Consider the following 24215-nt stretch of genomic DNA (forward strand, 5'->3'; position numbering starts at 1 on the left):
CGGGTGCTTAACGTAACGGCTCCGCGGACGTAACGTAACGGCTCCACGGATTGGTCCATTTGGTTCCGGGGACGACATGACATCATGATGTACCCGGAAGAATCAAATGGACAGTGACGTATCTCCAACGAGGCGTTTTGGGGAGGTATTTTCTGTGTTAGAGTTTTACTCGCTACATGGTGTACTTTGAGGGTTTTGACTCTGCACACCGTTTACATGCAGAAAAACCTTCATAACACACAAGGGGACGGGTACTAACCGGAAAAGCATGACATGGGACCTTTAATACCTCTTGTTGTGTGTATGTGTGCACCTTTACACACTTAAGCAACTGCCTTGTACCATTTGTGTTAATCTACCCGGCAACTAAGCCGATTCTGATTTAGAGAATTCAAGCAAACAAATCTAAAAAGAAAATCAATGGAGTCACTGAGTTCAATGGGAATACAAGGGAGGAAGGGGGAGGGTAACAAAGGGTGAGAGAGAGAAGGGGAGGGGGGGGTGAAGGTGAGGAAAGTGCAGACAGGTGTGTGACCTCGGGGGGGAATATAATCTATATAAGCCCCGCCCCCTTTCTCATTCGACCCCTCTGTGTGGAATTCCATCGGGAATGCCGGAACATTCCAGCAGGAAGAAGGTGCAACCCGTCGAGGTTTCCAACGTGAAAAAAGAAGACCTGGAGCATCCCAAAATGTCAAGCGATGACAACGGTTACATTTCGGAAAAAAAAACTCTCGTCTTATCACGTTAAAAATCCACCGAGGAATGTGGCAATTTGGGGAAATATGTGGTGCCTGGAGGACACGAGAGCGCACAAGTCTGGATGTGATATTACCAGATTATATTCAAATTGTAAAAAGGACTTGGGGTGCAACTAATGAATATTCTATGTATTGACTCATCTGTGTGGTCACAGTAGTCATATATCTCAAAAAGACGTCATCAAATGTACAAACGACGGTCAAAAATATGATTTGTTAAAGTTTAAGACGAGAAAAAGCAGAATTTAAGAAGCTGGCGATGTCAAATGCTTGCTGTTTTTGCTTAAAAATGACTATGAATAATGAATGTCTGAGTAAGAATCTCTTATTTGGTGTGTGTCACATCTATTTATTAAATTCAAGACGTTTGAGAAGATCAATATAACTGAAGGACACAAACACACACAATATTTACTGTAATTTAAAACAAGAAAAAGCAGAATTTAAGAAGCTGGAGATGTCAAATGTTTGGCCTTTTTGATTAAAGAATACTTTAAATAATGAATCAACTAACAAGAGACTCTTATTTAGTTGGTCTCACTTCTATCTAAATTAAATAAAATGCGTTTTAGAAGGTCAACGCGGCCGTGGAGAGATTTTATTCCACTGTATGAGCACATATTGTTTTCGAAATATGCACTTAATAAGCTTACACTGTGTACATAATATTGGAAATACCTGCTGCTTCCATTGCATAAGGCCTGGAGGGTAGACTGTACTTTAAAGTGAGTTTTGGTCCGACAAAGTGGGTTAAAAAGTGGATTTATAGACCGCAAAATGCACCTCAAATTGAAGGAGAAAACGCTGTAGGCGCTTGTCGTCAGCTTGCCTTGGAGAACATGCAAATGAATCCGCATTTTTCTGTGAACGCTTTCTGTACCTCAAGGCCCCTAAAATGTCTCTTACATCTTTTACCCCGAAGATACAGAACAACGTCTTCTCCTCACGTCAGTTTGAGCCTACAGGTATCAATCAGTGTGTGAGTGTATCAGTGCGTGTGTTCAAGATCTCTACGTTCCATCGCCGGACCCCCAAGCGACGAGTCTTTTTATCGATGTGAAAAAGCTTAAAGGTTGTGTGATGTAGTCAAGCTCTCGCTCATATGAGATAATGGAAGGTGTGACAGGTGTTCGGTAATAGAGCAGGTATGCATTACCACACACACTTAATGCCATAAGATGTAATACAGGAGGTACATGCTCTTAAAAGGCTAATACATGTCATTTCTGTGAGCTAAGCGATCCTCAATGTTCTGACTGTGTTTGCATTGGTTCATGTCTTACTTTAAACTGTCCTTTGACGTCCTGGTGTGAGGAGCATTGAACAAATTAACTTTCTTATAATCTTAAACCACTTCAGGCTCAGTTAAAGTATTTCATGCTTTAATTATGTTGTTTAAAATTGAATATGATGTCGTTTTGAGCTGAAAAACGACAGCTTTCTGACTTTAAAGCGACGAGAAATGTAGAAAAATAGATATTTAGTTGCAACTCTGAACCCAAAAGCGTGTAATCGTGCACATTACAGCCTAGTTGTTTGATATCTTTACTTACAGAATGACTTGTTCTCCTTTACACATAGTGAATATTATCTAATGCACACTTCTTAAACAGGTGAATAACCTAATTAAGCCATGCAGGAGAATTGAAAGGCCTTTTTGTGTTATCTTATTCTGTACTGTTTGTGTGTCGGAGTTCACTTTTTGACCAATCCGCGTCGTTTGACGAGATCTTGTTTCTTACACCTACGAAACATTAGTAAACTGAGATCTGTAGTTTCGACAGCCGACCTTGAAATGATTATACATGCGTTTATTTCAGTTCTCCTCTCTCAGCATGTCTGCTCTTGGTCGTCCAGAATGCAGCTGCAAGACTTCTCACCCGGTCAAACAAACGGTCCCACATTACCCCGACACTCAGATCACTTCACTGGTAGCTTATAGGATACCGTTCAAAATCCTCACTCTCACCTACAGACAGGGGCTACAAATCAGCCCGGGACTCTCGACCGGCCCACTTCGGTACCGCCGGCCCACCTCGGTACCGCAAGTAATTACCGCTAGTAAATTGTCAACGGGGGGGGGGTGCTAGTGTCTCATCCGACCGGCCCACATCGTCCGACCGGCCCACATCGTCCGACCCATCGGGATTCGTCCCCAACGTCTCGATGGCCAGTCCGCCCCTGCCTACAGAGCATTACACGGTCAGACTCCTGCTTATGTGGCTGACCTAATTCATCCATATACATCAGCCCGCCCACTCAGGTCACACATGCACAATTTACTGTCTGTCCCACGTACCCACCTTCAGACCCGCGGCGACCGAGCGTTCGAAGCCGTGGCTCCTAAGCTATGGAACGCTCTGCCCGCTCATCTGACTTTGTGACTTTGTCTGTGAAAAGCGCTTTATAAATAAACTTTACTTACTTACTTGCATGCTGACCATTCACAGAAATAATGAAACCTCACACACACACACACACATTTGAAGCTGCCAAGCGAGGGCTATTTTAGGAACAAGAGGAGCCAGCTAAATAAATACAAGGGGGGCAACTGTTGACAAACACATTGACCTCTCTACGGCTCAAAAAGAAAAACCCCTCGCAGCGAAACAGAAGCTTCTCCTCATGTTCAAAGCTGTTTCTGATGCAGAACAACACCATGAAATGCGGGATTACAGTTATGTTTAGCAGCGTCAATTGGCACAATGATCATCTGTCCCCCCCTCATTAGCGGCCTTTTGGGGGCCCCAGTGGGCAGCGAGGGAACATTCGCTGCGTAATGAATGGAGTTAAAGCTAAAAGCACGAGGCCGAGCTGAAGGGAACGGTGCCAGGTAGCGCTAAGCTGCACTCAGTCAGGGCGCTACGATGGGAAATGTGCTGCTCAGAATGTAGCAAGTGGGAAATACTTGTTTTAAAGGCCTTATGGGGAGAGAGTGCAGCTCTGGATGTGTAATCAAATCAATGCTCTCATTAATTCATTAGGAGACGGATTTTAAGTGGTCAAAAAAGACGGCTTAAGGGACAAAATATCAACAATCTGATAAAGAGGCCATCAGTCAATCACAGGCTGACGTTGAAGATGGAAGTAAGGGTAATATTTGACTGCTGCTCATCAGTTTGAACTGCAGGTGCTTTCACACACAGCAGCGGCAAAGAACGTTAATTTACACTTTGACTGACGCGAGGTATTTCCCCCTCTGGATATAATATGCCTGGAAGACAAATTGGGAGCTTTCTGATTTATAATGGAGGATTTGTGTCAGTGGACGACAACAACTTGTGCACTGCTCTCACGCAGAACACCAGAATTTAAACAACGTCTGATATGAAACAGTCATTATTAAGTATCTAATGTAGTTTATAAGGAGAATTATAGATCCTTTGTTGAAGTTGTTGGAATTATAAAGTCACTTTTTAGGAATTTTATCCATAAAATACAGTAAAAATCGCCCAAAAAACACCCGTTTTCAGTTTTTTTACCGTTGACTTTGACATCTACCCCTCCACGTTATTGTGTCCTATTATCAACCTTAACAATATAATGAAGAGGTGAATCATATATTTAATTTGTACTTGTCATTTTGTCTTCCAACGCTTATAAACCCGTGGTTATGATAGTAGTTTGCCAGTAGAGAGTCAAATAAAGTGAACTATAGGATAACTCTAAAACAACAATCATCCTGACACAAAGAAAGCTGCTATGATAAGAGGTCTTTAGGTGGGGTAAATATTCAAATAATGATAAAAAAAACAGTGAAAAAGACGTAAGAGAATACCTAAAATGCCTTGCGGTAACAAGCGACAACATACCGGCTGGTCAGACAAGACGTCTGCTCTATGAAAACATGTTTCAAGGCATTACATCAATCTGGAGTTATTGCTTTGATAGATTTGTCTGCACATACAACAACAATAAGCTGTGGCACTTCCATATCCAGAGGCTGTTTTCCTTTGGCAACAAGCTGGCATCAAATGAAATAAATCCAATGAAGTAATGTACCAAAGTTATGTGATTTATTAGGAGGGTTTTACCTGTGCTGCCTGGATTACCTGGCTGGCACAAAGGATGAGTGTGAGACGGAAAACAGAGCGGAGGTTTCTGTAATTACAGGGACTCGCAGAGACACAGTGAGGAGGCAATCGCACACAATAACAATGATAGTGTTCCTATCACAGTGGGATATTAATGGGCAGCAGCCAGGGATACCGTGACCCTTCAAAACTGAACGTGGTGGGACATTTGCACGTAAACAATTAGCGGGAAAAGTACTTTAAGCTCATTTCTGGCTGGTTTTAGTCCAATAAAGTGTGTTCTAGCTCTAAATGTACGACCTCTTTAGATTGCTGAAGCTCCAGGATGTTCACAAACTACTTGATATCAGTGTCTGCCTGTTGTTTGGTGCCAAGCATGTACTGTAGTGTGCAGTTGGTTTATTAGAGGTTTACTAACCCTAACCCTAGGGCTGCTCAATTAATTGTAATTGCGGTTATGGCTTGCAACGATTACGAAAAACGTTTTTTTTTTTTTTTATTGGTTTTTCAGTTGAATTACACTTAAAGGTAACTTTGAGGAACCGGCTCGAGATACACTTTTTGTTATATTCCATGGAATGCTCTTAACATCCCGATAGCAATGAATATCTTAAGCTTTGACAAAAAATCCATAATAAATGTCGTCAGTGGAAGCTGTGGTTCTGTAAAAAGCACGACCAATCATCTGAGCCGGCTAAAGTAACTGGATGGCCTACCTGCCTGTCAGCCTTCCATCTGGGCACAAACTTATCTCGTGCCCTCATTGGTCATGTGCGCGTTCGTGTGTGTTGGAGGAGGGGCTCTGTGAGGAAGGGGCAGATTTGTTCCGGTTGTGTATTTTCAAATTCTAGCGCACTCGAGCTGCTTTCTCCAAAATTACCTACCCCACCTTTAAAGTTCAGAGTAATCAACTGTTAAAAACATTGTTCACATTTTTTCTCCAATAAATGTATGTTTTCAAAGTAAATGGATAATGTTTTTTAATAATCGTGATATCAATTATTGACCCAAATAATCGAGATTATGATTTTTGCCGTAATCGAGCAGCCCTACCTAACCCTAACCCTTTACTGGGAGATTCCCTGTAAAACCTCTAACATTACACAAAGACATCCAACATAAGAACTTATATTATTAAGTACATTGTATGCTGCAATGTTGGCGGAGCCTGAGATTTAAGATTAGCATTAGCAACAACTTCGCTATAGCGAAAATGGCTAAAAACACGACTAAAATGAGCTGAAAGACACTAAAACGCCTTTGAGACCTCTCTAACACTACACATAGTCATTTCATCTTTTGTTAATACAAAAAAGCACGGCGTCAAGTTGCCAAATATGTCTAAATCCAACACAATGACTTGCAATGTTCGCCTGAGACTTAAGATTTGCATTGCGAACAATTACGCTATGTGCATTTGACGATAAAACCTTCACATCTTTTAACGTTGAATCCTACTAAAATGTAAAGAAACACAGAAAACACTTAAGTGTGTCTGCAGGATTACAGAAAGAGAGCTTAAACCAGGGTTCCCCCCTAACAATACACAGAGTTAAAGCTAACGCTGCCATGCTAAACTCAAGCAGGATGGATTTGTATTATCTTCGGTTGACATTAGCTGCAGGCTGCTGGAGTAAATATCTGCACCTTCCACAACAATTAAATGACATTAATGTGGACGCAAGCCAGTAATTAACGTCTCGATTAAAGTACGTAATTAGAAAGTCGCTCACACACACACACCTCTTCCCTAGAGGGGCGTTTGTTCCGACCACCACCCCTAAGAAAAGGTGCCAAACAAAAGGAGATGTGTTCCCTCTGCACGGGCATGCATGTGATAATTGCAGTGAAAAATGTCTGACTTAAAGTGGCTGATGTTGGAGTCTAATGCCAAAGTAATGATGTTGCAGTGGAAAAGAAGTGGAGCTTCAAAGCAGAACCTGTCGTGGCTTTCTGACTTCAAAACAAACTGAAAGTCCTCAGGGCGGGGTTAAGGTGCTATCGTTTTAAACAAGACATCAGAGATTAAAGATTTATGGAAGGAATCATGATAAAAACGATATACTAGAAAACTTGTCCTTATTTATCACATTTATTATCACTTTTTAAAAAAGTAGTACATTACCTTTTAATGTTGTTATTGCTCACGTGTTAGCAAACCAATGTTTAATTACACATAAGCAGACAACAAGCACCATTATCCTACATTTGGAGTCCTATTTCTGACTAACAAACTGACTTTAAGCTCTAATTTTGGTCTCCACCCAGAAAATATTGAGCTTTTTAGGTGCTAAAAGCTCCAGGATGTTCACAAATAGTGTCTGCCTGTTGTTGTGGTGCTAAGCAGGTCGTGTGCAGTTGGTTTATCAGATGTTTTTCACGGAGAAAGGAGCTAAAAACGGGACTAAAATGACCTGAAAGAGTGGATTTTCTGTGTAAGTTCTCTAACATTACACATAGTCATTTTAATCCTTTGTTAATATTAAAATAACACAGTTTAAAAGTGCCAAATGTTCCACATCCAACACAACAAAAGATGTACTTTTGGAGATACAAAGGGCAGCGAAGAAAGGAGCAACAAGTGAGTTTGAAAGGGACAAGATAAACAAAATGAGGCAAGGAAAAGGGAAGGATGAAAGACGAGACAGACAGAAGGGGAAAAGGGTAAGGAGTGGATAGGAGGTCTAAATCCTTCTGAAGTGCAAACAGCCCCGAGGCGATGGATGGCATTAAGGGAAGAAGAGCAGGCACGTCGAACAAGACAAGACAGAAACTCTTACTGAGCTTCAAGAAAACTCTGCCCCACCTGCAGTCTCTCTGACAGGCTGAAAGACCTCCAGAAGCACAGCCTGAGGGTGAAGAATACTCCGTAGATTTACTCAGGTACTGTACAATGTTGAGGTATTTGTACTTTACGTGAGTATTTACATTGTGTTGCTGCTTTGTACTTCTACTCCACTACAGTTCAGAGGTACATGTTGTACTTTTACTCCATTTAATACCTTTAGAGATGTGGATGAATGATGTGAAATATAATCAAGTGTTAAATCAGACTTTAGTTCCACCTGGAGTAAATCCACCAGCTACCCTGCAGTATACAAAGTCATTCAAACTAGCTGCACCTTCACCAGCTTTGAGAACACTTTCATGATCAATCATTATAAAACATATCATATATATTATTCTGAAATGGACCAATCTGCACAACGACTACTTTCACTGTCGCTACTTTCACTAGATTTTGATGAGAATACTTTTCTACTTTTACTTGAGGAACATTTTGAATGCAGGACTTTTACTGTAACAGAGTATTCCTACACTCTGGTACTTCTACTTTTACTCAAGAAGCTCTGAGTACTTCTACTTTTACTCAAGTATAAGATCTGAGTACTTCTACTTTTACTCAAGTACAAGACCTGAGTACTTCTACTTTTACTCAAGTACAAGATCTGAGTAATTCTACTTTTACTCAAGAACAAGATCTGAGTACTTCTACTTTTACTAAGTACAAGATCTGAGTACTTCTACTTTTACTCAAGTACAAGATCTGAGTACTTCTACTTTTACTCAAGTACAAGATCTGAGTACTTCTGCTTTTACTCAAGTACAAGATCTGAGTACTTCTGCTTTTACTTAAGTACAACGTCTGAGTACTTCTTCCACCTCTGTAGGCCTTGACAGAATGACCCTGCTTTCTCTCGGAGGTGTTTTCTTGCTCGTCTTCCTTTCACGAGAGGCAGAAAAAGCAGTGCGATAAACAGATCTGGAGCGCGGGGTGGAGGAATGTTAAGCCTTCGCCGCGGACCAGAGCCTCCCCGCTGCCTTTGTGTTTCGGCGACCTCTGACCTCCGAGAGTTCACCGTGACCAATCGGGGGACAAACTGACAGCGTGTGCTCCGTAGAAAAAGCAGGAGGTAGGAAGGAGGGGGTTTAGATATGTGAAAGAGACCCTGAAGATGACCCTTTTATTGGAAATGAGCAGAGAGGGCAAAAGTACACACATCCTTTACTCAAGTAGAAGTACAGATACTCATGTTTAAAAATACTCTGGTGAAAGTAGAAGTGCTGATTCAACTTCTTTACTCAAGTCAAAGTAAGGAGGCTTTGAAATGTACTTCAGTAAAAAGTACCCATAACTAGCAGCTGTTTTAAAGAGTACCTGACCTCCCTTTATATTAATAGAACATGTCATTGTTAGCTAATGAATGTTTCCATGCTGAACAACGGCAACATGACAATGTTTCCATTGGTCCCTCTTCTTTAGAGAAGACCAGGAAATGATGGATACACGGATCGTGTTCAAATCAATAGGCACGCAATGACTCTAAAGAATAATGATCACGCACCAAACACACATTCAGACTAAAGGAACCAGCTGTTTGGAAAATGAGAGAAGTAGAAAGTACAGGTATTTGAGTTCAACATGTAAGAAGTAGAAAGTACAGGTATTTGAGTTCAACATGTAAGAAGTAGAAAGTACAGGTATTTGAGTTCAACATGTAAGAAGTAGAAAGTACAGGTATTTGGGTTCAACATGTAAGAAGTAGAAAGTACAGGTATTTGAGTTCAACATGTGAGAAGTAGAAAGTACAGGTATTTGTGTTCAACATGTAAGAAGTAGAAAGTACAGGTATTTGAGTTCAACATGTAAGAAGTAGAAAGTACAGGTATTTGGGTTCAACATGTAAGAAGTAGAAAGTACAGGTATTTGGGTTCAACATGTAAGAAGTAGAAAGTAAGAAGTCGTCAGAAAAATAAGTAGTGGAGTAAAGTACTGATACTAGATAAATGTACTTAAGTACAGTAACGAAATATTTGTACTCCACTACTTCCCACTTCTGGAAATGTCAAAGCACTGGGGATCAAATATTGCATATATATAAGATTCTTGCTCTCTGATGAATATTGTTTCCCTGTCAGTTCTTGCCACAACCTTTAAAATGTCATGCATTTACCTGCCAGTACTCAGAAGACAGTCAGTGCCATCTCGACTGATGAAACACACAAAGTAGAGTTTAGCAATCGTTTGTTGGAAGCGCTCTCCATATCTGCACCAAAGATAACACATACTTCATAAGCATGGACAAGAGAGACAGCTATCATTCCATATGATAGCATGTAAAGACTGATGGATTCAAAAAGCATGACAAATGGGAATTTTGCCCGATGCACAAACACTGTTGACAAGTTAAAACCAACACACAGATCAGATCAGTACAAAAAGGTTAACAGGTCTGTCAACAGTAACACACCACCAAATTCTTATGAAGTATTACAGAGATTGCATGACCTTTAGGATAATAGACATTTTCCATGCAAGGGTTTGTGTATCCTAAAGGTATCAATGAGGTCATCGCCATAGCGTGGAAAGCTAACAATGCTACCTGACATATGCTGAAGGAAGATGGATCTAGCCAGGTATCAACACTTTAAAACAAAACGTCACTTTTCTTGTTCTTCAATATCGCCCCATTAACATAAAATAACAATTGCAGCTTCTTTAAGTTGTTTTCAGTCACTCATAATGCAGGAATGTCAAACAAACATTGGTTTTAGCCTCTCAAATGCTCGGATTAGCTCGTTTTACAGACATTTTAAGCAATTTCCTTTAGTTTTCAAGTGACAATTGGCGTCATTTTACCCTATTGGTGGCAATTTGTAAGACTTTCCTGACATTTTAAAGACTAATCCGTGACTATCTAATCTCTAGTAACCCGCCTACACTTCAACATTTTACCCTGAACATGTTTTAATATCTAAGTTCTCACATCTATCCTCTTGACTCAATTACTATTGTGGCATTACAGAGCCTAGAAGCCTGTGTGTCCTTTAAATAGTTTTGAAAAGGGTATTTCCCAGTGAAATAAAAGCCTTCATCCCACCTGCACTAACAACACACACAAAGAGAGAGGTATAGGGTTTTATGAGGCTGGGAAACAAGCACAAATGCATGTAAGCACCACACAGGTAGCAGAGTCTTAACGGTAGGCGTGGGAGAGGGATAGCAGGCGCTTTTGAACGGCATGTTTTATAGGTTTCCTAATGCACTTAGTGACAAAGTATTTTCCTCTGACGAAACTACAGAGAGAGAAGAGTGAGTGGAGGGGAGGAGGGGACAAGGAGCTTTGAAGAAATGTAAAGAAATGAGGTAATGGTGAGATTTCGAGTGGGAAAGAGAGACCATAGGAAGAAGAACATTTAATTAAAGGTCGCCTGTTCGACTGATTTCCTTCAATGTATTACAGCTCTCAGATATATACAGAACATGTCTCTGATTGGCTGAAACACCAAACAGGTCATTGCAGCATTACCCATAATCCCCTCTGTTTCAGCCCTGTTTCAAAAGTGCTGATTCTCTGTCTGTTACTTTAGATGAAAACAAGGAGCCCCTCCCCACGCCCCTCTGAGAGACATTTGGTTACAAAGAACTCAATGGTGCTCTAGGAGGAGATTCAGGTGATAAGGGGAGGGGGGGGGGGGGGGTTACTTTGGTTGCTGATTGGCTAATGGTTACCCAAGACAAAACATCGTTATGACATCATAAAGTGGCCAAAATCTGATCAGCTCATTTTCAGACGGGTTTTTATAGAAATGGATCAAAAAGAGAGAGAATCTTTGTTCCTGAAACTTTCAGAGTCTCTTTCCACAGAGGGGACACATGTTGATGTAGAAGAGACATGAAGAAGAGGGGACACATGTTGATGTAGAAGAGACATGAAGAAGAGGGGACACATGTTGATGTAGAAGAGACATGAAGAAGAGGGGACACATGTTGATGTAGAAGAGACATGAAGAAGAGGGGACACATGTTGATGTAGAAGAGACATGAAGAAGAGGATTTTGCATAATAGGGGACCTTTAAAGAAAGACACATCTGCATCCTGACCCTCGACATGGGACAACACAGCATGACCCATCACATCAAACACACACTCTTTCTCCGGATTTACCATCGGTTTCTTTGCCTATCACATTTCAAAACAATGTCAGAACTTTTTTTTACAAACTTCCCTCATCTAATCCATTCTTGTTTTCAGGGTAAAGCCTTAAGGGAATGTAAACACAAGGACGTCCAGGAACATACTGATATGTCAATAAGATGGACTTAAAAGTAAACCTACATGCAATCAGTAGGGCTGCAACTACAATTGTTTCAATTCTTACTTAGAGTGCGGATAAATATATATTTAATTTATCAATTCAGGGTTTAATTAGCCATAAAATGAAGTGAGAAATTGCATTTTTAATGTCACAAAGCCAAGGAAGGCATCCAACATGAGCACATTGGAGCAATAAGTGAACAGATACCTGAAAAAAAGACCATACAACTTGAATTGATTGACAAAATATGCAGGTTAAGTTCTTGCAACTTAAAATACAATATTCAAATGTAAATGACGTAGGGAACTTTGGAAAGACACAGGAAGGGTTACAAGTTTGTTGGGAACCACTACGTTGCAAATCAAACCACAAATCATCCTCTGACTTGTGGAAGCAGCGAGGGCAACAAGTGATAGGAAAAGGGGGTGTGAGGGAGTAATGATCGGGTTAAGGGAGGAAGGGAAAGGAAGAAGGAGGTGGGGGACTCAGTTTGAGGTGGGGAGGGTCTAACAACCACAAATCAAGCGGTGATCAGTCGCCTCACTTAGCGTTTCTGGAATGTTCTAGTCTATAGCACCTGCAGGGAGTGGGAGACAAGTTCTGCCAAGCTCAGGAGGAATTCAACCAAAGGGGGGAGGGGGAGGAGAGGAGGGGGGAGCACGTGGATGTCCCTGCAACGTTTGTCAGTGTGTGAGCTTTTAGCATCACTCTTGCACCAAACCCACCTCTAATTGCATCTCTTCAGCTAAGGAGGGACTACTTTTTTTGCAGCAGCACAGAGTTAAAGCCACTTTAACTGTCTTTAACGGCTTTATCGCATTAATGTATCTCCACTAAGTACACTGTGCCCACTTTGGAAACCAAATATTGCTAAAACTACAAGATAGGGATCTAGCTACTCTCTTTTCCACTCTAATGTCTAACTGATCCACAGATGCACTCGAGTTGATTTATTATAATATCAGCAGTTTTGCATGTTTTAGCCCATTTCTAGCTAATTTCATTGATTTTTTAAGCAAAAAGGTCAATAATTTGCTGTTCTAGCTTTAACCATGTTGGGATTTTATGGTTTTTTTGTTGTACATAATAGTAAACTGAATATGTTTGGTTGTTTTGGACTATTGACTTGAATTAATAATGCAATAAAATGTAAATAATGTATTTGTTTACCATGCTTTTTGTGTTTGGAGAATTGATTAACACACTTTTGAAAATTGGCTTTAACTCAAAAGGATAATGAAATAATGCAGATTTGATGATCTCAATGACTCTTTCACAAATGGAAAACCAATGGGTTGGTTGAACAGTAGGAAATAACCATCCAAAAACGTAAAACTGCATAGCAAGCATAAAAAAAACTTCAATTGAAAGGCGATAAAACTTGGAAAAACACCGGAATTATCTTTAAAAAAGGCAATAATAATGTCAATCTGCCATAAAACGACACAAATCTCAGTTTCCGGCGTGAACTGTGCACGTACAACGTAACCAAGAGTGTCCCGTTTGTTTTTTAAATTCTCATATGTCACTAGCCTGCGATTAAACAGTATGTACAGTGTGTATCTGTCCAACCCGTCCATCTTGCATTCCAACAAATGTAAAAAGTACATTTCTTTACCATCTAGCTATAGTAAAAATCACTTGACTCTCCCTCCTTTTTTCTTCCCGTCATGCCTCCTCCCTTCACCTCGCCATTCCTCCTCACCCCAGTGTGATGTTTTCTCTGTGCCAACAGCTGTGGCAGCCCTGACAGACACCCTCTCCGTATGTTCACTGAAACATCATTTTGGGAAGTCAGCTAACGCTAAAATAATCCATCAATATAACAACCATGCTTTTGTCAAAGTAAGCTACCTATGTGGGTTTGATGCTTAGATGTCAAATGAAGCTAAGTAGACCAAAATACACACATATGTCCTCATTAACTCTAAATTAATGTTCAAACCTCCTGATAGCATCTTGGAGCAAGTTGGTTAAGTTAGCCTCAACAAACGTTTGGTTTTAGCCGCATAATTAGCTAGCAAACTCGCTAACAAGCAAGCTAATGCATGCTCTTCCTAAAGATACACATAGTTCCAGTGGCTTAATGTGGTTTGTAACTCTTTGTAGCACTGCGTGTGTTAGCTTGGGAAGTCAGTTTAGTTTTGGCATAACTAGCTAGCTAACTTGCAAACTAAACAATGCTGACTCACTACTATCAGCCACATCGAAAGCTTGCTACTTGCAGAAATGCTAACTAGACGGTAAACGATAGCGAACAGATAGGGTGGTTACTTAGCTTAACGCACAACTTTTTTAATTTGGAGACACAGGAACTGAGGTCCAACACAATGACGACCAGACTGTTGTTTCCCCCAAAATACATGTACAATGTAGTGGTTTTAACTCATATGTACAAGCTTAAAAGGTATGGGTAATTATCGACGCCAACGTCCAACCCTATCTCGTAATAATAATAATTTACATAAAATACATTTTGGGCTGGACAGCAGCTAAAGACACGATTACAAGGGTTACAGGAGCTCAGACCACCCAACAAACTAATCTGTCAGTCACTCCACACACACACACACACACACACACACACACACACACACACACACACACACACACAACACACACACACACAACACACACACACACACACACACACACACACACACACACACACACACACACACACACACACACACACACACACACACACACACACACACACACACACACACACACACACACACACACACACACACACACACACACACACACACACACACACACACACACACACACACACACACACACACACACACACACACACACACACACACACACTCGTATCCATCTACTCAGCCACCCACACACACACACACACCCACACACACACACACACACACACACATACACACACACACACACATACACACACACACATATACAACACAAAACAACGGGGAGGTTGGCAGTGGGTGGAGAAGTCAATTCAAAGTCAATGCAGCTCCATCAGATGAGTCCTATTGACACACAGGAAGCTTTTTGCTGCTCATTCGCTTGAATGTCTCCCCGTCATCAACGTCTCTGTCAAAGACGACGACCGCCTTACTTCAGTTTCCTGTCACTCGGCTCGTAGAGCAAAGCACTAACACTGCTAGGGTTGAGGGTTTGTGTCTGACTGATGAAGTTTGGCAAAGGATTTAGATTTATTTTGCACCAGCTGTGCTTGAAATTGCGTGAAATTATGATATTATAAGCTGTAGTGAAATGTGGCTTCGTACATTTACTCTTGTACTGTGCAATTTGTAGGTACTTGTAATTGAGTATAATAATTATAGACATCTTCTCCAATACATGTTTTCTCCACAGCTTTGTTTTCTAGTTACGTTGTAAACTTCTGCAAGCTAATACCAACCGTAACATAAAAAAAGGACATATTTCCAAAAATTAAACCACTTGCTAAAACTAATTAAACTACGACAGTACTTATATACTATTTGGGAGCTTTTACGTAACACCAATGTAATGTTGGAGCATACAGACATTAATGACATTATATAGCTTTCACTTTAGCTTCTCCTCAACCTAAAGTCCGGCCCAATTAACAAGAAAGAAGCCATGTTTGAATGACAGCATCAAACAGCCCCACTCCCCTTTCTTATTCTAATTTGGGAGGTAGTGGGTGTAGTGCTGCATTGACCTTTCCCTTCACAATTTAACCTGACCCTTGTCATCACAGATGGCCAATCTGTGTCTCAATAACGCATTTAAACACTTCAACCCCCTCTGTGTATACTATTATATGTATTAAATGTGGGTATGGAGCGTATATATACTGATTTGGCATGGTTAGATATCTCAGAATGCTTAATTTGGGGTATATTTAAGTCATGTATTACTGCATAAGTACTTAAATGAATGAGCTTTTACTGCATTGTATGTTCTGATGTTTAAAAGTATGATTAGATCAAATGAAATGAGAAACTAGGAATATATTATCTGCCCTTGAAAATGCTATATACTTTCAAATAGACCCCATATACTCAGGATTGAAATGAAATATAAGAATGCACAAAAAGGTTGTTTAAAGAGAGACATAATCCCTGTTTGCTTGCACTGTCTTGCAGCAGCAGATTACTCTGAAAGTCTTGCAAAGGTGTGGTTTAGAAAAAGGCACGTTGCCCTAAAAACCTCCTTCATTTAAATATTCATCAGGGGGGCGGGGCTTGAATTGCAAATGCGGGCCAACTCAAATATGAGCTGCTTTTTTCTGTCCCTCGGGCTACTAAAAAGTGCAATCTCTACACCAACGCTTTAAGTGCACACATGGTGCAACACAGAACTCACTTGGAGTAAAATCGGTCTGTAAACACTCACTGAAGTGTCCTTAAAGATGTGTAGCATGACAAATATTCAGAAATGTGTCTCTTCATGCCAGACTGAAGACACCCACAGCGTGATGCATGTAGGGACACTTCTGCAAAGTGCATATGGACAACATGAGTATGGAAGTCACTTTATAAACACGTTAACGTATCATGTATGCAACCAGCTTTGAAAATGATGATGTTAAAACGTTTTTAAAACTTGCCAAATAAGCTCGGTTGAGACATTTACATGCAACAGGTTCAGGAAAAGTATTTTGTGCAGCAGTTTGAATGCAACAACTCCATCTGTTGCATCTGTTCTCTAAATAATCGGTGGAGCTGAGAGGACAGTAATAATAAGCAAAAGGGACTTACTCCGTGCGCAGATCCCACCGCCAAGGCGACTGCTATCATACAAATCCTGCCAGGGAAATAAACATGTTAAGTTAATGTGTGTTTCCAAGTGTGTATTTGGCAGGTTAAGTGAGCCGGAGCTCGCTTTCAGCCGCGACAAACGCCGTGGCAAAGCCGATAACTTTAAAATAAAAAGTTGCAGCGTGATTTTAAAGAGGGAAATGCCTTACAGGAGTTTCATTTTGGTGAGTAGATGGGGTAAATCACAGGTACTCGATCCCCTTGTCTTCACCAGCAAGGTACTTCAAACGCGCTCATCGACTGCTCCAAAAAACCCTGTCATCTACCCGGAGACAGAAAGAGAGAGATAAAGTAGTCCCACCGACAAACACAACCAGCGTTTACACACACACTCTGACGTCCCCACGCATTAAAACACGACCACCACAGGAAACAAATGTGTTTGTAGGTGATTTCTTTGATAAAATGAGAGCTTATCCAACTCACCAAAGTTGCAGCGGTGAAGTCGCTGCTGCGCTCTCCGGGTTGTTGCGCTTGAAACTCAGCAGCGCAGCACAGAGCAGGAGAGGAGGGGCCAACACATGTCATTCATGCCTCCATACCTTTGGCTTCAACAGGAGATTGTACCCACTCACACACACCAGAACCCACTCACACACACCAGAACCCACTCACACACACCAGAACCAACTCACACACACCAGAACCAACTCACACACACCAGAACCCACTCACGCACACCAGAACCCACTCACACACACCAGAACCAACTCACACACACCAGAACCTCTTCAGTGTAGCAAACGAGGCTCTGCAGTCCGGAGACAGTCTTTAGTTGGGTTAAATATGAAAAAAAGACAAAAATATCTCACTATTAAAAAAAGTATAAATACTTTTACTCCAATGATTCTCAATAGAGTCCATAGAAACTTTTCTGAACATATTCTACCTCCTAATATGAACACACTATGCCTAGAAAGTGAGTTTATCACGACTTAAAGTTACCTTTTGATTGATTTGAAACATTAGGACCCATTAAAAACATCATAGTGGCCATGATACTCATTTAGGTCTGAATAATTTAATCATTTAATCGCCTGTTGTCGCATGATCTTTCGGTTGTTTAGAACAAATCTGCAGCTTAAAAAAAGACTTAGTTTTACATTTAATTAAAACACATGATCCTTTGATCCAACAAGAGATTTTACTATTTCGGAGAGTCTTTAGTTTCTTGGCAAAAAGTAAAGAAAATGTCTTACTTTTAAAGACATTTTGAGATCTTTATTCCCACAAAGCTCAATTATGAGTTGATGGAAACTTTGATGGACATGTATTCCCCATAATACCAACCCAAAATCCCTAAAAGTTAAGTTTCTCTAAGACTGTAAAGTGACATCATGATCAGTTTGCAACATGTTCACCCATAAAACATCATAATGGTCATATGATAGGATTCAAATGCTTTATTGTCATATGCACAATAGCTAAAACCGTAGTTTTGGCAATGAACATCTTAAGAACCAGGCTCCACAACAATGCCATAAAAAGGAAAACATACATATATAAGTAATAAAACAATAAGGATTGTGCAAACTCAATGGAGTCTTCTAAAAACAGTATGCTTTATTTATAATTGTCTCTGGTTGCATGATATTTCTTCGGTGTATGTTCTCAATGTGCAACTTATAAAAAGGCCTAGTTTTACCTTAAATTATAAAATGGATCCTGCAAATGCATTCAGGATTATTATAGCTCAGCATTCTCATATCTATGTTAAGCATGGGATCAAATTAAAACTTTGTTTGAACACCTCTGTCCTGATATGCTGCTCTAAACACGGTGCAGACACTGAGTTACTCAAGTTGCAAACAGTCCCATTTTAGCTCTTGGATGGTCTATTTTCGTTCAACTTGACCTTAGGGAGTCTTCACCACATATGACATGATCATTTATCTATGACTACATTGTGTTGACATTACACTCATGTTTCTGTTTAAATTATATAATCTCTTTTGTATAAAGGCATCTCAGTGCTACTCAACAGCTTGTTTTAGAGCTGTGGAGTACCGCAGGGCTCCACCATGGGACCTTTGTAGTTTTGTACTTTGAATGCCTTTATTTATTGTCATTGCTGCATGAATCAGAATATTAGTTACTTTACCTCCCACATTAACCCTTGAGCCCATATATTAGAAATAGTTAATACCTAAGAAGCTTTTGAAAGTCACCATACACTAACTCATACAATTTCGAACAATGTCACAATCTTTGCAGAGATTAAGTGAAAAATGGAAATGTGTCTTCTTGCTTATATAAATGGGTTGGACAACATATAAGGGTTAGGGTTAAAGTTGGGAATGAAGTGGGTTACAAAACATAATTCAACAGAAACAGCCTCCAAAGTGACCATAAAGTTGAATGAACATTTCTCGAGTACAGTTTCAAAGCTAGACATTATAACCTGCCTCTAAACACCTCATAAACAAAGGAGATGGAAATTGATTTTAGAAAAGCACAATCGCCCAACCCTACTCTTTTAAATAGCGAGCCCATTCAATGTGTTACTGAGTACAAATATCTTGGTGTCGTGCTTGACCACAAGCTCAGATGGGATGTTTGGTTTGAGAAAATAAATGCCAAATCTCAACAAAGAATGTTTTCTTTACGTAAATTATTGTCTTTTAATGTCTGCAACAGAATGGTGAAGATGTTTTATCAGGCTTTTATTGAAAGTGTGCTCTCATTCGGCATTATATGCTGGTTCGGCAACGCCACTGAGGCACAGAAAAAGTTAGTCAGGAGGACCATAACATTGTCCAGTAAATTGACAGGAATCTCATTTGCTAATATAGAATCAAACCTTTATTTAACCAGATTGGTCCCATTGAGATCATAGATCTCTTTTTCAAGGGAGACCTGCAGAATGCTTATATAAGGACAGAGTTTTAAAATTGGCAATATTGTGAGTGACCTGAGGCACCCACTTGCCTCTTACTTTGAACTGTTGCCATCCGGGCGGAGATATCGTGCCCCTCTGTTCAAAAAGAACATATCTAGGCTGTCTTTCGTCCAACAAGTCATCAAACTCCTGAATCAATGATGGCTAGGACGCACTGTTTATCCAGCTGGTCTGGCCCTGTCCCCCCTATTTCGCAAATGAGGGCCTAGGCCCCTTGTCATGTCTGCCGATATCTGTTTTTCTTATGTCTGTTCATTTTAATCTGTGTCTATGTTGTTGTCAGTGACGTATTGTCTTATCTTTTGAAATGCCTTTGTGATGTGCTGCAACCCATTTTCCCCTCGGGGACAAATAAACGAATACTACTACAACTACAACAGCAAAAATTAAAATCACACACAGGGAAATGTCAGGAGTCGTGCTCCGCTCTGACTAGAAGGCCAGAGATAAGAAGTGAGTTTTAAGTGTAGATTTTTTTTTAAACCCTAGGATAGGCCGACCTCACATGGAGGGGCAGAGTGCTCCAGAGCCTGGGGCCAGCTGCTACGAAGGCTCTGTGCCCTCTGGTTTTGAGCCTGGTCTTGGGCACTAGCAGCAGCAGCTGGTCAGCCGACCTCAAAGCTCTGGCTGGGGTGTAGCGATGGATGACGGATAAGCCGGAGCCAGCCCATTTAGTTTTAACTTAGTTAAGCAAGTGAACTTACTAACATACGTAATTTAGCCTACGTAACATAACTAACGTTGTTCATTTGTTAATTTGACATAATTTAAGTTAAAAACAAATTGTTTTAACACAAACCAAGAGTTTTGAACATAATGAAGGAGTTTGTTTTCAATTCATAACATTATTCTTGTTTTTAAAACTATGACTCGTCAAAGCGTCGTTGAGAATGCAGTGTTGTTTATGCAAACGTCATTTAAAAAAAGGGATACAAGGTTATTTTCCATTGTCGTCCTTTACTTCAAGTCAATAATCCCATGTACAGAAAAATATATTATATCATTTACAAAGTGAACTTGTGGTCTGGGACTGGCTCTGTCTACAGTAACACACTTGTGAAACAAATCAACGATCATTAACTCCAGGTTACTTTATAACTTCAAGCCCCCTCAAGAATGTCATCTGCATTTTAGGTGTTCTTCCGGGACCTACTTCATGGACTTCAATGATTCAATTATATGTTAAACTGTAAGAAAAGGGACATCTCCAACTAAAATGTCAGTATACTCATTTAATGTGTTTTAGGATGTCTGGATAATCAAATCCATATAGTTGTATTATAGACAGTTTCAGCAGCTTTGCATATGACTTTTCCCATTCACATAATAGCCTTTTTGCATTACACCCTATCAAAAAGAATGCAGTAAAATGAGAAGGAAAGGTGATTTTCTTTTGTTTTAAAGAAGTTAATTTGACTTTACTTCTGCCCGCAGCAACCCTCTGTCAACAGTCAAAAGTGAGTATTTGGCCTTTAATAATCTGGCAGGAATGTAAACATGCCTGGGCATATAGAAAATGTCAAATAAAGGTTTAATGTCAAACCTTCTTTTGTGGAGCCTCAGGCATGGGTAGGATTTGGGAGGCAAGAATGAAGGCAACATATCCATCCGCCTGCGAGGTCCTAACATATTAGGTTATTTCTGATTTGAAAGTGGTTTAAAACAAATCTGAACTGAAGACATCAAACAAAGATTACTATTAGTGAATGACATTTAAGATGCAATTCACTCGGAAACCTTATTTTTCACGAGTTGTCTGAGTCAGTGTATGTGCCAGGGGAGATGATATCACTGCGCACTGCCTTTGGGAAGTAGATCCGGCTGGGCAGGTTTGCAAGTCGAGGAGAGAAAAAGTTAGAGAGGGGGACTGCTGAGGTGCAGCCACAGCCAGGACCACTGGAGCCTCTGCACGCGCAACAAACAGCCGAGAACAAGTGCCTTTCTGACCATTTTCTATTTCACTGAGAAGCAAGTGTGCAGAGGGGGAATTAGGGCTATGCCTCGCGAGTAGAAAGAAAGTAGATTTTGTGAGTGGTGTCCTGTTTAATTCCCACAAGATGAATAAAGACTTGAAGAGCCTGAGCCAGCTCGCCGTGCCTCTGCTGCTTTTCGCCCTGTGCGTCGCGGTGCAGCGAACAGAGTCAGCGGTAAGTGCCTTTAAACTTTTTTGCAAAGATTTTTACAGATTTAAGGGCTTTTCCCTCCGCAAACGCCCGACACTCAGAGACCTATCTTCGGTCAGCCGGCACCGGGACTCCACCGGCTCCAACCACGATTTATAAATAGAGAGGCTGCTTTATAACAAGTGCTTCTGCTCGCATAATAATCATATTACCGATTCTCCTGTTGATGCATTAAAACAACCGCACGTTTTCACGCTTTTACAGAGGCTTTTATGGCACTTTTTAACGAGCTTCACGGGCTCTGCTTTGTAGTTTCATGGGAGAATCGGACGGAGTTTCTGTCCCTCTTTGCGCATCACATTTCTTCCTCCCTGCTGGAGGCAACCTGTAGCAACACGCCGACCATAATGCACTTTACCCAGCCTGAATATACTTTAATTCCTGTTATGAATAACTTAAACACTTTAGATGTGTGTGTGGAGAAGTGCGGCGACGCTGAGTCTTCCTCTCCCTTCACTAGTGTGTCTTTAAATCAGATTAATAATGTTAATTCCTGCTCTGACACATATAAAACAGCTTTTTCTTAAATATCCTGTGCGTAGTTACGCTTGGTTTCATCCATTTCCACCCCATAAGAGCGGGAATGTGATTTTCAACAGCTTTATGAAGGTGCATCTCCCCTGCAGGTGTGTTTTATGTTGACAGCACATTCTTCTATTGAAGTATAGACACTAAAAGCCATCTTTATTGCTCCTCCTAACACCATGCAGACTTAGATTCTGTGCAGAAACAAGACTTTTAGTGGCTGTTTTATCACCTAACATGCCTCATTCAGATGTATTAGCATCCAGGAGGAGTGTGTGTGTGCGCGCGTGTGTGTGTGTGTGTGTGTGCATCTTCCCTCTGTATGAGTTAAAGTGGCTGCAGCTCTCCAACTTCCCCATCAAACTCTAGTCTGTCCGGCTTCTCATGTATAATACTCCATCTGTGTTATGAATATTCACACCTCATTAATCATTCATGAGCTGCATATAGCCCCGCCCACATTCAAGGCGTGTCCAATCAGGTCTGAACACTTGCTGTTCATCAGTATGTATGGCATGAAGACTTTTCATGCTCCAGCTTTTATACATGTCATCTTGAATCCTATGTTCCTATGGCAGTATTTCATTATGTAACAGTGAACAAATGCATGTTTTTAGGCCATGAACACCACTTTCCAGATGTCAGGGTGAGATTTAAACCCCTCTTGAAGTTGCACAAAGTTTATACTAAAGCATTTTGTGTAAATAAAATCGCAGCTGGCTTCCTCCCCTCAGTTTATACAGCTTGAGGATCTTTTTCCTGCCTGCCAGGTTGTGTCCTCCGCTATAAAACACATTCAATCTACATTATGTTGTTTTTACAAGGGGCGGACATCATGTGACATGTTGTGGAACGCTTTAAATCTATTTCTCTAGGAGGTAAATAGGTCCTAATGTCAAAATGTAAACCCTTAAATGTATTGTCAGTGACTAATAGAAGATGCTCTCTCAGTAGAATATTGTCAATCAAGTGTTATCTCTTAAAGGCGTGTTTGGAGATGTCGTCTATATTACATGCGTGACAGAGGGGCTGTCATTGTCGCCATGGAGATGAAGGAGGGGGGTCCACTTTCTATATAGGAATGTGGCTGACCCCCCCTCCCGCTTGAGTAGGATGAGGAAGTTCAGAGGGGAGAGGGTGAAGATGGATAGAAGAGACACACAAAACATCAAGCTAAGGTTCATTAAAGATCAATGATGGAGCGTGAAAGTCCATTCATGACCTTGGGGAGCAATTTGTGGTCACTTATTTTAACTTTCAACCACATCTCACACATTTCAGGAGTAGTTGGAGGTGGATTGGGGTGTGGAAAAAGTGATTGGTGTTGTTGCACGGGCTTTTTTTCACTTTCTACCTCTACACACACACACTTTCTCTCACACACACATTCCCAGTTTGTCCTGGTTATGTCTGACCCGCACCAGTGTTCTCACTGAGGCCCCTAGTGGAGAAGGTGTTTATTACATACAACCACTGATCTCTGTATTCATGTTGAATTTTTTTTAATCACTTTTCACATAAATAAACATGCAGTTCTAAACAGATTTGATACTAAATATGATCTCCTTTTCTTTCCTAATTATGTGTAAACTGTCCTATTTTTTTGTCAACTAAGATTCCTTAAATCCACTTAAGAAAGTACTTTTTTCTTATATTTACAAATTGACATCTGGGTATTCATGGTTTACATAAGACAGCGCAAATAAGGATAACAGGGATACATCTGCAACTACATTGAAACATATGTACACACATACAAAGGGCCTCTTATTCATTTAGTAACTTCTTAAACAACAGATTATAATGCATCACTGCTTCTTAGCTTTTTGGTCGTGTGTGTGTGTGTGTGTGTGTGTGTGTGTGTGTGTGTGTGTGTGTGTGTGTGTGTATGTGTGTGTGCAGTATTAATCCTCACC

At 40.5% G+C, this 24215-nt stretch overlaps 2 protein-coding genes across 2 annotated transcripts in view; one reads left to right on the forward strand and one right to left on the reverse strand.

Moving 5' to 3' along the window:
• Nucleotides 1-17205, reverse strand: part of LOC117546029 (collagen alpha-6(IV) chain-like) — a gene marked incomplete in the record, with an annotated part of 155450 nt that extends 138245 nt beyond the window's left edge. The window contains 3 exon segments of the mRNA XM_034216110.1: nt 16633-16678; nt 16842-16954; nt 17119-17205. Coding sequence (XP_034072001.1) covers nt 16633-16678; nt 16842-16852 — 57 coding nt within the window.
• Nucleotides 17206-21429: 4224 nt separating this feature from the next.
• The window catches only part of LOC117546028 (collagen alpha-5(IV) chain-like), a 72425-nt gene continuing 69639 nt past the window's right edge, over nt 21430-24215 (forward strand). The window contains 1 exon segment of the mRNA XM_034216109.1: nt 21430-21738. Within this exon segment, the coding sequence (XP_034072000.1) occupies nt 21649-21738 (90 nt within the window). The 5' untranslated portion in view covers nt 21430-21648.

Source organism: Gymnodraco acuticeps, unplaced genomic scaffold (assembly GCF_902827175.1).
Source record: "Gymnodraco acuticeps unplaced genomic scaffold, fGymAcu1.1, whole genome shotgun sequence".
In the NCBI taxonomy this organism is placed as follows: Eukaryota; Metazoa; Chordata; class Actinopteri; order Perciformes; family Bathydraconidae; genus Gymnodraco; species Gymnodraco acuticeps.